General features: G+C 45.8%; 1 protein-coding gene across 3 annotated transcripts in view; it reads left to right on the top strand.

The window, feature by feature from the left end:
• EYA2 (EYA transcriptional coactivator and phosphatase 2) overlaps positions 1–16,269 on the top strand; it is a 263,186-nt gene that overhangs the window by 23,179 nt on the left and 223,738 nt on the right. Inside the window, exon 1 of one of the 3 annotated variants that reach the window (XM_086331566.1) lies at positions 12,957–13,121. The exons of the other annotated variants lie outside the window; for them this stretch is intronic. Within the exon in view, the coding sequence (XP_086187692.1) occupies positions 13,090–13,121 (32 nt within the window). The 5' untranslated portion in view covers positions 12,957–13,089. Of the gene's footprint in view, positions 1–12,956; positions 13,122–16,269 lie in introns of those variants that run through there. 3 annotated transcript variants of the gene reach the window in all.

Genomic DNA, 16,269 nt, shown 5'->3' with positions numbered 1-16,269 from the left:
GTGGAACACTCTGTTTTTTAAAAAACCCCACCTTATTCTTTAAAAACGCCAGTGTTGTGAAAGACAGAGAAAGGCCAGATTCAAGGAGTCTAAAGAGATATGACAACTAACTTCAGAGACTATATCTAGATTGGGTCCTATGTAGGAGGGGAAATGCTATGCGGGACAGGGTTAGTCAGTTGACAAATCGTAATACGGAAAGTGGATTAGGTAAAATAGGATACTGGCATTCAATGAACTGATGGTAACTGTCCTGAGATTATGTACGAGAATATTCTCAGGAAATACACCCCGAATGAATGAATTCTTTAACAGTAAAGGGCCATGTATCTGTAACTTAGTGTTAAATGGTTCAGAAAAAAATTAGATGAGTGTGTGTGTGTGTGTGTATTGTGTGTGTGTGTATTGTGTGTGTGTGCATGCATGCACATGTGTATAGAGAGAAAGAACAGTTTGTAAATCAAATGGGATAAGACGCTTATAGCAAGTGCATCTGGATAAAAGGTACACGTGTGTTCTTTGTACTAGTAAGTCTGAATACTCCAATATTCATGGGCTTCTCTGGTGGCGCATATGGTAAAGAATCTGTCTGCAGTGCAGGAGACCTGGATTGGATCCCCTGGAGGAGGACATGGCAACCCACTTCAGTATTCTTGCCTAGAGAATCCCCAGGGACAGAGGAGCCTGGCAGGTCCATGGGGTCGCGAAGAGTTGGACACAACTGAGCAACTAAGAACAGCACAGCACAGCCCTGTTATATCCTTTACTCCTCAGAAAGACCCCTGACATCAGGCATGGTTATGCTTATTTTCACAGATGAAAAAACTGAAGGTCACGGAGGTAAAGTTGCGTGAAGACCCAGAGCGAGTCAGTGCTAGAGCAGTACCCCCACATTTCTGCCCAGAACCCACACTCTTATCTATTAAACTGGTAATGAAACGCCTCTTCCAGTGATGGTCTTTCAGTGTTATGCCAGCGGAGCCCTGCGAACATTAAGTCACTGAGTCATTTTTTTTTAATCTCATTTCCATTCACTTTCAACTCTTTTAAGTTCAGAAAAAGAAGTCTCAAGTTGGTGTGAGAAGGTTAACAGCCTATATCTGATGATTCTTACTGAATAAGAGAGCATCACTGGGCAGGTGACTGTTGCAGGTCCTCCACATATATTTGCTCTAAACTGTATCTCTATGAAGATAGTTTTATTATCCTCGCTTTACAGATAAGGAAACTGAGGCATAGAGGTTAAGGATCTGGACAAGGGAGGAGGTGGCTTTTGAAATCTGGGAGTTTGGCTCAGACACTGTGCTTACTTGGGTTCACCATTCTGTTCAACAAGCTCAGGGGCGTGCATTTGAATGAATGAGAGAATAAAAACCCCCAAACCTTCAGTCAAAGTCCACTCTAGGCATCAGTCTCTGATCTTTCAAGTGCTGCCTGGACCATTCTTAGTTCCATGAATTTCCTTTTTGCTATATATGTATAAATGGGGATGTGGACAGTAATAAGATCTGCTGTTTACTGAGCACCTCCTAAGTGCCAGGTGCTGGGACAAGTACCTACACATCTTGTTTTTGTCTCACTTGAATCCTATGCAGTAAGTACTATTGTCCCCATTTTACAGATGAGAAGACTGAGGTTCAGAGTGTCTCAAAATCTTCAGTTCAGTTGTTCAGTCGTGTCCAACCCTTTGTGACCCCATGGACTCAAAATCTTAGGCAACCCATAAGTGGCAGAGATGGAGTTTGAAGCCACATTTCTCAGATTCCAGAGTCTGGATCCATCACCACCCTGCTTGGCCTGGGCCCTTGGGGAGCTGGCTTGAGGGTTCAAGCTGTTTTCTGTGCTCTCTGGCACAGGGCACTGGACAGGTAAAACCACCAAGGCCTGGAGTGGTGGTGTTACATCTGCTCGTGGAAAACTGACCTCAGCTGTCGTTGGGGTCTCCCTTTCCTCCTCTGCTGGGTCAGGGTGCAGATGGCGGTGCGGGGAGGGGAGGTCGGGAGGCAGCTTTCAGGGACTGCTTTATGGAAAGGCTTCTAGAAGGTTGTGTGGCCCGGAAGCGGCACTGCGCTGATGTCGGGGGCCTCTACCTCGGAACTACAAGCAAATTCTTCCCTCCAACAAGAGCACATTGTGTTCTGGCCCTGCTCTCCCACCCAAGCTACTTAAAATGCGGATCCTGCTGCCAACAGCTACTTTTAGCAAAGGGCAGACTATCATAAGGAGAGAAACTTGTGAGAAAATAGCAAAATGGAAGCATTGTTCCTGAGGGTTTGGAGCAGGCTCCGGGAACTGTGGGGTGGGAGAGGCCTGGAGACGTGCTTTGCCATCACAAATAAGTTGTACAATAATAATAATAATAAAGTCCCAAAGCTTTTTCTGAAAACTGAAAGGAAGAGAGGGCTGGAGAAATGAGTTCTCAAAAGGTCAGAGTCCTGTGGTCCTGTGGAACCTCAGCTGGAGGAGCTGGGGGATGTTTGGAAGAAGAGAATCAAATCTAGAGGCTGGAAGGAACCGTGAAATTGATGGAGTGATCGTTTGTGAAGAATGTGGGGCATGAGGGTAAGCTTGTGGGTCAAGAGGGTAATGGAGAAAAGGCCCCTTTTTTTGAGGAGTTAGAGTTCCTAGGGACAGACAGGTATCATGGGATGAAAGGTTGCAAGGGCAGTTCCAACTCCACACCAGTTAGACCTTCTGATGCTGCCAGGAGGCTGCCTCATGCAGTAGTGAGTAGACCGTCCCCAGAAGCATTTAAGCAGAGCCTGTGTGATAATACAGGGATTTCATCTTTGAGCTAGGACACAAGACTTGAGCAGAGGCTCACAACACTGGTCTGTGTTTCAGGACCAAGAGGATTGAGTAGTGACATTTGAATCCGAAAGATGAAATTAATGTTTTTTTAAAAGACTGCCCTTTGAGACTATGACTGAGTGGGTGTTACTCGCTCAGTTGTGTTTGACTCTTTGCGACACCATGGACTGTAACCCTCCAGGCTCCTCTGTCCACGGGATTCTCCAGGCAAGAATACTGGAGTGGGTTACCCTTTCCTTCTCCAGGGGATCTTCCCCACCCAGGGATCAAACCTGGATCTCCTGCTTTGCATGCAGACTCTTTACCGTCAGAGCCACCAGGAAGCCCCTTTGAGGCTATGCCCTTCCTGTGTTTGGGTGTTTCAGTGTCCTTTATAAAATTACCAGTTTGTGGAATGTAGAAGCCTGGAAATATCAGGATTAGATAATGTCCCAGTCTGTTCCATTGCTAAGATTCTGTGATTTTAGGAAAATATGCTTCTGATTTGGATGAAACAGGATAGGGGGAATGCATGTAAAATCAAGCCTAAAACTGACACATCGAGAAATGGTCGTGTCAGCATATTATTTAGAAATGTGGAGTTAATTACCAGAAGGAACAGCTAAAAAAGTTGACAGTGGTTGCCCCCTGAGAACTGGGCTGGAGGTGCGTTTTCCTCTAGTATCTATTCTGTGTTATATGAATTTTGAATTTACATGTAGCTATATGAACTTTGATTAAAAATTTCAAAAACTTTAAGAAATAAAACACGATAGTAGCTGCCATTTTTTGGATTCTGTGCTAAGAGCTTTTCAGATATTGTCATATTTAATTAATTGTATCTTAGAAATGAGGAAATGTGCTCAGGGAGGTGAAGTGATTTGTTTTGCTCTACAAAGAGGGCTCCCTGGTGGCTCAGTGCTAAAGAATCTGCCTGCCGATGCAGGAGTTTCAGGTCTGATCCTTGGGTGGGGAAGATCCCCTGGAGAGGGTAATGGCAACCCACTCCAGTATTCTTGCCTGGAAAATCCTATGGACAGAGGAGGCTGGTGGGCTACAGTCCATGGGGTGGCAAAGAGTCAGGCACAATTTAGCAACTGAGTGCACACGCACAAAGAGGGAACTGCCAAGGCTTTTTTTGACTTGAGAACCCAAGTCAAACTCATATACACAATTCTCTGTTGTCCTCTGCCCAAGGTGAGACTTCTGTGAGGTTTGAGAAGAGGGAGAGGATGAGGAGGTGGATGGTGCTGCAGAATGGACCAGAAGATAACTGGAAGAGAAGTGATGACAAAAAGAGGAGGTTGTGGTTTGGTTTCTAGATTGTGCGTTCTGAGAAATTCTGCAGAGAAGGCACAGATATCATTTTGGCCTTGATGGGAGGGAGGCAGAGAGGGAGAAAGCAAGCTGTTTTTGAAGACTCCACTCTGTGCCAGGCACTGTGCTAGGAACCTTATGTAAATGTCAGCCCGTTTAGTGCTCACCATGACCCTGAGGAATAATCATAGTCACTATGGAGGTCACTTTGGAATGCCTACTGCAGGTTTCTCAGCTCACAGTTGGGGGCTGGATGGTTCTGTTGCGGAGGTGCTGAGCACCGTAGAATTTAGCCGCACCCCTGGCCTGTATCCTGTAGATGCCAGGAGCATCCCCCACCCTCTCAAGCTGTGACAATCAAAAATGTTTCCAAGAAATAGAGACACAAACATAGACAACAAATATATGGACGCCAAGTGGGGAAAGCGGAGTGCGGGATAAGTTGGGACTGACACACACATATATTTACTGTGCTGTGCTGTGCTTAGTTGCTCAGTTGTGTCCGACTCTTTATGACCCCATGGACTGTCCATGGGCATTCTCCAGGCAAGAATACTGCAGTGGGTTGCCATGCCCTCCTCCAGGGGATCTTCCCAACCCAAGGATTGAACCCACATCTCCTGCATTTCAGGTGGATTCTTTACCCTCTGAGCCACCAGGGAAGCCCATGAACACTGGAATGGGTAGCCTATCCCTTCTCCAGGGGATCTTCCCAAAGGAATTGAACCAGGGTCTCCTGCATTGCAGGTGGATTCTTTACCGGCTGAGCTACCAGGGAAGCCCCATATATATACTACTATGTATAAAATAGGTAACTAATGAGAATCTACTGTGTCGCTCAGGGAACTCTACTCAAGTGCTCTGTGGTGACCTAAAATGGGGAGTCTGAAAGGGGAGGGATACAGGTATTCATCTGACTGATTCACTTTGCTGTATGGTAGAAGCTAACACGACATTGTGAAGCAACTATATTCCAAGAAAAATTAATTTAAAGATAAATAAATTTAAAAATGTTTACAGACATTACCAAATGCCTCCTGGGAGGCAAGACCACCCCAAGTTGAGGATCACCAGTCTCCTGTGACTGGGCATGCCATATGGATTGTCTTCAATCACCTCTATAGCTAGTGGTTGGGATGTCCACCTTATAGATGAGAAAACTGAGGCTGAGAACAGGGGAGGGATTCACCTGGGGACATGTAGTTAGTAGTAGTAGAGCCGAAAATCAAAGTATTTCAATAAAGACCTGGATCTGGGCTTGACCTCGATTTTCCCCAGGCTAGCATTAAAATGCAGAATTGAATCATACTAGTATTTCATTAATGTTTTAAAAGCAGGCGGGACAGCACCGAATGCTGGCAAGGGTGTGGAGCAACACAGCCTCACATTCATTGCCAGTGCGAATGCAAAATGGTACAGCCACTTGGAAGAGAGTTCGGCAGTTTCTTATGAAACTAAATATACTCTTACTACTATCCAGCAGTCGTTCTCCCTGGTATCTACCCAAAGGAGCTGAAAACTTATGTCCACACAAAAACGTGCACATGAATGTTTATAGCAGCTTTATTCATAACTGCCAAAACCGAGAAGCAACCAAGATGTCTTTGAGCAGCTGAATGAATAAACCGGCTGTGGAAAACTATTTAGCACTGAAGAGAAATGAGCAATCAAGCCATGAAAAGATATGGAGGAAACTTAAATGCACATTACTAAGGGAAAGAAGCCAATTATATGCTGTGTGGTTCCAACATCGTATAAAAGGCAAAACTAAGGAGACAGTTGAAAGATCTGTAGTTGCCGGGGGTTAGGAGGAAGGAGGGGTGAATAGGTCGAGCACATGGGATCTTCAGGGCAGTGAACTCCTACATGTGGTACTTTAGTGGTGGATATATGTCGTCACACATTTGTCCAAACATAGGTTGTATACCACCAAGATGAACCCTGATGTAAAGTATGGACTTTGGGTGATAATATTGCGTCAGTGCATGTTCTTTGATGGTGGTAACAATGTACCACTCCTGTAGGAGATGTTTTTCTTTTGGCCATGTAGGATCTTAGTTCCTGACCAGGAATTGAACCCATGCCCCCTGCATTGGAAGTGCAGACTCTTAACCACTAGACCAATGGTAGGGGAGGTTGATAGGTTTAGGGTATGTTGATAGCACTATGCATGCTTAGGGGCAGAGTATATTTAAGAAATCCTGTACCTTCTGCTGAGTTTTGCTGTGAACCTAAAACTGTTCTTTAAAAAAGTCTTAAAAAAAAAAAAAAGGCTGGTAGCATTGTAGCCAAGAGAACAGGCTCTGGAGCCAGAAGCCTTTATTCACTCTACTTACCCATTTGGAAACCCTGTCATGTTATTTAACATCTTTGGGCCTTAGTTTTCTTCTCTGTAAAATGGAGTTAATGATAATACCTCTTCACAGAGTTATTCTGAGGATTAAATGACACAGAGTAAAACAGTGCTTGGCAGATCAATATTCAGCATTGATGAATATGAGCTGTTATTCTTATTTGCGAGCTTTTAAATCCATTTCACGTACTCAGGCCTGGAACTCAGACCCCAGTGACGTACATCAGAACCTCATTGCCTAAGTGGCTGACTCTGCTTCTCTGCAGTCAAGTCCTGGAGTTGCAATTTGGGTCGATTTTTCACTGACCACTGAGCAATCATTTCCGGGCTGCAGAAGTAGCCAGATTTGGCTTGAATGTCCCAAGAAGAAGCCATCCAAGCTGATCAAGCATTCGCCTTCCCCACCAACGGGAGTCTCAGGAGAACTATGGAAATATCTCTGCACATGGAAGAGATTAATTCATGCGGCCACAAATAGCTCGAACACTGTGTCCTCAGCGCTGTGATCTCCTATCCCCTGAAATTTACTCAGGGTGCCAGCTCGGCAGCCGAAAAAAGCCACAGGGCTGCCTTAGCTACCCAGCCTGTTTAGCTGGGGGACCTCTCAGGAACTGAAGGGGACAGAATGAGATTAAGTAGTTTGTTTTTAATTTCACCCTCCCACTACCATCCCCATCATAGCTTACTTCTGCCCTCCCACACATCAGCCAAATGAGCTTGTTGTATGGCCAGAGTTCCCACCTCCCAGGCCTTTGCCTCCCTCATTCCCCTACCTAAAAAACCCTCTTTTGTCCCCATGACCACCTTTCCAGTCTCTACAAGGCTAAACACTAACATCTTTCAAGTTTAGTGCCACCACCACCACATCCTTCTAGCAGTTCACAGATGTGCGACCTGGAATGGGGTTTAAAACCTCAGCTCTGCTAAGAAGGGGCAAAGGGCTTACTCTCTCTGAGCCTCAGTTACTGGCCCTGTAGAATGGGAAGACTGATTGGTGTCTTCCTCAAAGGATCATATCAGATTTAAAAGAGAGAAGTATGCTAGGAGCTTGACACTGATGAGCATGTGATAATGACTCAGTTAGGTTAGCTCTGGGTGGGTGAGGCAGAGAGACCCCTTTGTATAGCTGGGGACGGCAGGAGAACATGCAGAGAGGCACAAGGGAACGCCGAGTGGTCAGAGTCCTTAAGCAACAGATGATGGCAGCTGCCATTTGACTGGCCACACCTCCATTAATATGGCAGATAAGGAGACAAGGCATCCTTATGGACTTAGGCAGCAACATCAGTAAGAAGAGCTTGGCATCAGCTTCCGCATCCCCATAGTCCCAGAGGGCTCCAACCAAAATCTCTACTGGAGCCACAGGATTGACTCTCACTGTCCAAGTTGGGTCCCATATCCATTCCTGAACCAATCACGATGGCCAGCAATGAGTCAAAGCTCTGATTGGCCAGGCTTGGAACATGTGTCCATCCCTCAACCAATCACATTGGTCGAGGACAGGCCAAAGCTCTGATTGGCTAGGCTTGGAACCTATGCCCATCCCTTTGAAAGACAATGTGAGACTGTCAATTTGTATAGACTGAGAGTGAAGGAGGAGTGTTTCTCTAGAGGAAAGTCGAGATGCTGTTAGAGAAGGCGAGGTAAACACTGGGCAGTTAGGGATAACAGGTATCAGTTTGACCCTTGAAGAAGATGGTTGCATGGTTAGAATGAGAGTTCAAAAAGTGGGACAGGAGATCTGGACTGAAGGGAAGGGAACCTCAGAGAGAGGAAACAGCATGAGCAAAGGCCCCAAAGCGTTAAATGACATGTTTAGGAAGCAGATACCAAGCTCACATGCGTGGATCATAGGGAATTGGATGGGAGTAGGTGGACAAAGTTGGAGAATTGAGAAGGGGCCAGGTGACCAGGGGTCTTGAATGTCAGATGGTTCAAAGAGGAAAGGGCTGTGGTCCACCTCGTGTTTTAGAATTTATTCCTTCATCCAACACAAATTTGCTGAGCACCTACTATGTGAAGACGCAAACTCCTTGGTTATATTTTCATGATACCCAAGGACACGATAGGGGACGCTGCGTCCGAGGCAGGGTGGCCAGTGGGGAGGCCAGTGCACCGGTGCAGACAAAAGAGGATCAGACTTAGTGGGGATGTGGAGCATATTTCCCCCGAATCACAGCTCTGCTCAAAGCTAAACCCGGACTATGTAGAGAATGCTTGAGGCAGATTGCCAGGCTCCCATTTGATGCCGCTTCAGGGCAGCCTGCTGGGAACAATTTTGTAGCATCTGCTTGCATAGACTGCCACCCACCGAATTAGCCTAGATTTGAATCCTTGCTGCTGCATACACTACTGGCTCTATGACCTGCCCCACCTCTCTGGGCCTCGGTCTCCTTCTCTAAATGGCTTAGTGATAGTACCTGTCTCCTGGGCTGATCGTGAGGATTAAATGGAACTGTGCCAGCCAAGCGCTTGGCACATAAGAAATGCTCAGTAAATGGCAATGTTACTAATTACTCTTATTACCATTTTCAAGGCACGTCACCTCTGGTACTCATCTGACTGTCTTGGAAAATGAGTTTTGATCCCATGTATCTTGGTGGAGAGGTAAAGCACCTAGCAGGTCTGTGACCTTGGGCAAATGATGTCACCTCTCTGTGCCTCAGATTCCTCATCTAAAAAAAAAAAAAAAAAAAAACAGAGCTAATCTTAGTACCTGCTTACAGGGCTGCTGTGCGAATTAAGTGAATTATGTTAGGTGCTTGGAAGAGTTCCTGGTATGTAATATGCTCTTGATATACATCAGATAAATAAATATCAGTAGTCGTATGCTTTTAATGAGTAGGAGTAATAGTGATAATTAAGTGAGGTTATGACATAATAAGAGCTTATTAAATAGTGGCTATTACTCTTATCATCATCTTCCCATCAAACACTTTGAGGGGAAATGACAGCATTTGGTTTTGTGGACAAAAGGGACACCATTTCCTCCCACAAAGGCAGATGCCTTTCTTCCCAGATCACACGGATATTAAATATTGCTCCTTGGGTGGGGTGAAAAGACATCCATTGAGGAAAATTTGCCCCCAGCCCTCCTGAAACAGGACAGGAAAAGAAGGCTGGTGCCTCTCCCTGACTCACTTCTCCCAGGATAACAGGAGGGGTGCCCCCAGCTCCTGTGACAGTCCTGTCATTCCCAGGATTTGACTGTAGCTAGCGTTTTGGTGCTGTGACTTGGAGATTTTTTTCCCCTTTCTTGTGCCTGGAATAATTTGTGGCTCCATTTACAAGAGTAAAGTTCTTGTGATCAACCCCACTCAGGTCCCGGAAGGAGTAATGCCTGGAAAGTGGTTTGGAAAGGTCAGTTGAGGGCAAAGTCCAAAGTGATTTTAAGTGGCCCAGCTAAGTGCCAGGCGGAATGGGGAGCCCTTTTAATTTATGACAGCCTTGCCCTGAGAAGAAAGAAAGACAACACTGCTCTGGAGCCGTTTGACTGCAAAGTAATAAATCCCTCTGTGTATGTACAAAGTACACACAAATCTAGCTCACGTTTCAGGAGAAAAAATCTCAGTTGGGGGGGATTAGAGTTGAATTCATGGACATGAACCTACAGGAGGAACTTCATGGAGAATAAGGGTTTTATAATCATCGTACTTTTGTATTTATATGGATTTGATCTGAGACTGTTTGAGATCACAACTGAGATCCAAAGTTGTGTGACTTTGAGCAAGTTACTTCACCTCACTGTGCCTCATCTGTCCAATGGAAAGGATAATAGTACTAGTTTCTAGTTGTAAGGATTGAAGGGATTATTAGGCATAAGGAAAAACAGTGCCTGGGATACTGAAGACACTTGGTACAAGGCTTACTTAGTATTACCTTATACAGACTTCTCTTTGGAGGTTGGTGGTAATTTTCTGCCTGGCACACAGGAAAGTCAGTCTAGAGAATGGCCTTGTTGTTTGCAAGAGAAACCTGTAATTGTCTATTTCTCCTTGGTTTTCTAGCTTGGAGTCCAATGCAGGCATTTCGTCATGTCTTGATTTTTTTCTTTTTTAATCCAACCTTTCAGGATATGCCTCCTAGCAAGGCATTTTAGAATTCTTGAATCCCAGAGAGATTTTTCTGGCCACATTAACTCACAGGGGAGTTCTTCAAAACCAAGAGGAGACTGCAAACCACTGGGTAGAAAACTGACTCATTCATTCATTCTACAAATATTTCTTGTGGGCTTACTATTCACCAGATTTCTGCACCAGGCTCAGGGTACTGCATGACACAGTACAACTGACTCTTTGGGGAACCAGACCCTGATTTTAGAGCTGTACCTCCACCAGTACACTTACTCATCACCACAGTCCTATGATAGATGCCATTTGCAAGTACAACAGATGTGAAAACTGAGGCCCAGAGAGTTAAGTAACCTAAAGGGCTACTTAAGTAGAGTCCAGATTCAAACAGAAGCAGCCCACCTCCAAAGTCTATTCTTTTCTCTTTTTCTCCCCAGTTTCTTAATTTGGAAACTATCAAACCCACAAAATTTACCAGTGTGGTCCAGTGAATATCAGATCCTTATCACATGGCACCAGTTGTTAAAAGTTTGCCACGTTCACTTTATTACTCTCTTTCTCTATAAATTTTTGCTCGACCATTTGAGAGTTTCTTGCAGACATCCTAATTCATCCTTAAATACTTCAGTGTGTATAGTAGTTATCTATTGCTGTGTTACAAATTACCCACCCCCAAAACATCATGACTTGATAAAACAAATACTTATTATATCACAGTGTGGAGGGCAGGAATCTGGATGAAGCTTGTTAGCTGGGTCCTCTGCTTCAGGATCCATCACTAAACTGGAATCAAGGCCAAAGCTGGGGCTGTATTTATGTGAGGTATCATTATACTAGGGCTTCCCTGGTGGCTCAGATGGTATAAGAGTCCACCTGCAATGCAGGAGATGGGGGTTTGATCCCTGAGTTGGGAAGATCCCCTGGAGAAGGGAATGGCTACCCACTCCAGCTGCCTGGAGAATTCCATGGACAGAGGAGCCAGGCGGGCTACAGTCCATGGGGTTGCATAGAGTCAGGCAGAACTCAGCAACTAGCACACGTCACGTGGCTGTTGGCAGGAGGCCGAAGCTCCTCTTCACATGGACCTCTTTATAGGGCTGCTCGTGGTGTGTTGGTTGGCTTCTCACAAAGTAAGCAGTGAGAGAGCAAAGAGAGAGATGGAGAGAAATGGAGAGAAGGAGAGAGAGAAAAGGAGAAAGGGGAGGGTGAGCTGCCAAGAAGCCAAGATGAAAGCCACAAAGGAGGGACTGAGGGGCAGTCAGAGGCTGTGGGTCATCCCAGAAAGACATGAAGGTGAATCCTGAACTGGTCTTGGGATGGAGAGGATGGCTGGGAGAGCAGTTGGGAAGATAGAGTCTCCTTCTGATGGTGGAGGTGAAGCGGAGTTAGGGAAAGGGAGGTGGTCAGATTTAGGGATGAGAGAGCTCTGCGAAGTCAGCATGTCTTTAAGAAGTGGGGGTTGTCTGGAATTCGGTGCATCAGCTTGTGATGCTTAAGGCAATACTGAGGATGGGAAGTTCTCCTTGGTAGCCAAGTTGAATCACATGATTCAGAATCTGCCTCTTTTAGGAGGGGCAGTCAGCCTTGCGATTAAGACTCCGACTGCTGGGGACTTCCCTGGTGGTCCAGCCGTTAAGAATCCACCTTCGAGTGCAGGGGATGACGGTTTGATCCCTGGTCAGGAGACTAGGATCCCACCTATCTCGGGGCAGCTAAAGCTTCACCCTTCAACTAGAGAGAAGCCTGAAAACCACAACTAAGACCCAACACAGCCAAAAAATAAATAAATATTTTTTTAAAAAAAGACTCAACCTGTTGCCTGGGTTTCAGTTCCAGTGCTACTCAGCTGGGCAAGTGGTTTAAATGCCCTATTTCCCTATCTTTAGAATGGAAATTCTACCAGTATCTACTTCATAGGGTTGTTGTGAAAAGAAACCAGTTAACTGGTATTTTCCAGACCTGCCATTCCAGACCCAGAGAGACCTCTGAGTTTTGGGGCTAGCTAACATTCCTTCCTCTTCTTTGGGTAACTTGCCTTGATTTTCCTTGAGGAGTCCCTCACCCACTCTCAGGTTGCAGAGATTTCCCTCTGCTCTAGTTCTGTGCTGTGGTGTTCACTGTTTTATCTATTACCCCAAAGTTTCATGATGAACTTACATGTCTCTCTCTCTCTCGGCTACTGGACTGGGAGTTGCCAGTCCAGATCCGCTCCACTTTCTTGATGTAAAATCATCTTGATTGTCTTTTTGGGAAGCACTCCTTCCCCACTCTCAGTTCAGGAGGGTCTGACTCCCCTTCCCACATGCCTGGTGAGCATATGACACAGGTTTGACCAATGAGTACTATATAGCATCACCTTGGTGATGGTGATTGGTTCAGGGATGGGCACATGGTCTAAACTTGGCCAATCAGAATAATTCCTGAGTGTTAGCTGGTACTATTAAGAAAAAATATAACCTTATTATAGGGATTGAAGAGCTGGCAGGGGATCAAGCTGGACACACCAAGGACTATCTTTGCCAACAACTTGGGGGAAAGAATGCTGAGAATGAAGCCAACATGGAGGAGAGTGAAACAGAGCAAGAGGGATGGTAATGACTTTACTGTTTCTAAATCCCTTGATCAAGCTATATCTGAAGTTAGCTAATCCTAAGGTTTCTAGTTATGTGAGTCAATAAATTCCCCTTCTTACTTAAACCAATTTGAGCTAAATTTCCTGTCATTTGCACTGAAAATGGTCCCAATATGCACATCTTCCAGGGAAAGAGGATGATTTACTGTAAATCCTTACCACAGAAGCTAATTTGTTTGCAGCAGAACTTTGCTGTAAGAGAGCAGGGCTGATATTCTTAGAAATCAGAGCTCTTGGCTTTCTGCCCTCTATTTGTAAAAGATGGTGCAGCAAACCCTGTAACCTTCCTGCCTTATGTAATGGGTTTGCCCATCCCCCAGGAAGTTCATCAAGGTCTAGTTGTTCCCCATATTACTGCTAGGATCTTGAGTAAGTCACTTACCCTCTCTAATCCTCAACTTCCTTATCTGTAAAATGGATATATTAATAGTACCTAAAGTTTTAGGAAAGAGTAAAATAATATATGTTAAGTATTAGGACAGAGCTGGGTATATAGTAAGTACCCAATAAAACTATAGCCATTTATAATTATTGTTAGATGAACGATCTTCTGTGGGCCCATTATTATTCAAAGATCTGTGAGAAGATATACCCGGAGTATGATATGCCTGCCTGATATCTCAGGAATCTTCATGGAGGAAAATGGCTTGATCTGGCCTTTCAAGGATTCACCCCAATTTAAAAATATAAATAAATAGATGGGCTTCTTAGACAGAGTGGACAGAAACACAAACCAATGAACTATTATTATATAAACAAGAATGCAGAAGCATGAAGAGGTTAATCATTGGCCCAAGACCACTTTGGTCCTAAGTGGGGACACAGGATTGGTGTGTCTGTATCCAGAGCCCACATTCCTAATCACTCTGCGAGTAACCCAAGTGTTACTTGCTAAATCATGTCCGCCTCTTTGTGACCCCAAGGACGTGTAGCCCACCAGGCTCCTCTGTCCATGAGATTCTCCAGGCAAGAATAGTGGAGTGGGTTGCCATTCCCTTTTCCAGGGGATCTTCCTGACCCAGGGATCAATCGTGGGTCTCCTGCATAGCAGGCAGTTTACCATCTGAGCCACCAGGGAAGCCTAACCACTCTGCAAATACTATTACTGATTTTAAAAACAAACGAGAAGAACAACAGCAGTTATTGAGGTCACATGGCTGAAAACTCAAATGATGACAAAGATGTAAAAGAAAAGGCATGGGGATCACCCATGTAGCCAGGGCTAGAGCCCAGCTCTCTGGGCTCTGGTCCTCAAGGAGTTAAACCCTTTGTTCTGTGATCGTGGTCAGGCCCAGGCAAGGGAATCTGGGAGAGGAAGGCGACAGGCCAGCTGAGGGAGGGGTAGACAGCTCCAGGCAGCTGGTGCCACTGGGGGCTGTGGCCAGCTGTCTCCCACTGACCAGGCCAGGCACCCCCAGGCCTCTCACAGGCGAGGCCCAACAGCTGTGGGAGGGGAAGGGTGCCTGTCACTTCAGCGGACCCGCAGAGCTGGCCAGTGACCCCGAGGTGAAAGCTTTGCCCGCCGGCTCCTCAGCCTCCTGACTCGCCATCTGTCTCGTGGCCTGGAAGTGCCATTTCAGATCGTTCCCTTCGGTGTAAATGGGGAAACAACTCTGAAATAGACAGTGGGCACTGTGCAAGACACAGCATCTTTCAAAAGCCCTGGTCCCACAGGCTGCCAAAGGGTATTTGGTGGAGAAGGCTGGTTGGGGGTATCATCAAAGAGATGGTGCGGTGAGAAGACTGTGCCTTGGGACCCCAGGGGCCCGGGTTTGAATCCTGAGTCTGGGCAAGCCCCCTCACTGGATCACATGTCATGTATGTCTTTCTTGAAGTGGCACTGAAAGGATTTAGTGAGATGATGTTGATTACACACAATGTCTAAAACCAAACTCCTAGGTTCATATCCTTAGCTGTGGCTTTGGCAGGCGTCAGTAATGCCTAACGCGGCTCCCGAGCCGCGTTAGGCACTACTGACAGGCAGGCTCTGTAATCTTTCTGGGGCTTAGTTTCTAAAATTTCTAGAATAGGGTGACAATTTTGTTGCTGTTTAGTAATTAAGTTGTGCCTGACTTCTTTGCAACCCCAAGGACTGTAGCCCTGCCAGGCTCCTCTGTCCATGGGATTTCATCTATCAGGCTAAGAAAATGAAGACACTTCCCCTAGGGTAAGGAAATAGATGCACTCTTTTTAAAAAAGATTTTTTATTTGGCTGCACCAAGCTCTTGGTTGTGGCATGGGAGGTCTTAGTTGTAGCATGTGAAATCTAGTTCCCTGACCACGGGTCAAACCTGGGCCCCCTTCATTGGGAATGCAGAGTCTTAGCCACTGGACCACCAGGGAAGCCCCAGTGCACTCTGTGTAGAACTTTACTAAGCACTGTTAAGAGAGGCCGTTTGTCCTGGTGAGTAATTCCACTACCTGCCAGCTGTGACCCGAAGCAAGTGACTTCTCCTCTCTGTGCCTCTGTTTTCCTCATTTGTAACGTGGAGCTCCTCATAGCCCCTTCCTCAAAGGCTTGTTGTAAGGACTAGAGGAAATATGATAAAAGCCCCTGGAGAATAGCGGTGAGCACACTGTAGACGTCAGCCCTTAATGTTATGAAAGTGCTTGTCGATCGTGAAGTTGATTGTGACTAGAGTTCTTGTGTTACTGACATTCTTTCTAGAAAATTCCTCACCAAAGAGGACACAATAGACAAGCCAAGGAAAGGCACCATGTTATAACAGAAAGACCTCCTTAGAAGATGAGGAGTAGGGCAAGGGACCCACTGATTTCAGGGGACATTTTCTGTGTCCTTGAGAGAACCTAAGAGTTGAGTTCATGCAGCTCCAGAATGGAACCTCTTGAAGGCCTCCAACAACCAGCTGTGCAGCCTTGAAGATGTACTTAGAGCCGAATTAAGTGTGCGCAGGTCTCTGGGGAGAGAGACCTGCTAGGCTGAGGCCCCTCTCTGTTGCTAGCTCTGTGACCTTGGGCAGGAGCAAATGACTTAACCTCCCTCTCATCTGTGAGAGGAAGACCCCAGCAGACTTGCCTCACAGAGAGGATTCTGTGAGTGAGTCCTCGTGGGGCGGTGGTTCCTAACCAGGGGTGACTTTTTCCCC

This window comes from Bos grunniens, chromosome 13, assembly GCF_055505025.1.
Source record: "Bos grunniens cultivar Pamir isolate PY7600 chromosome 13, Bosgru_T2T1.0, whole genome shotgun sequence".
Classification (NCBI taxonomy): Eukaryota; Metazoa; Chordata; class Mammalia; order Artiodactyla; family Bovidae; genus Bos; species Bos grunniens.
The sequence above is the reverse complement of the archived record's forward strand: the minus strand, read 5'-3'. Positions and strand labels throughout refer to the sequence as shown.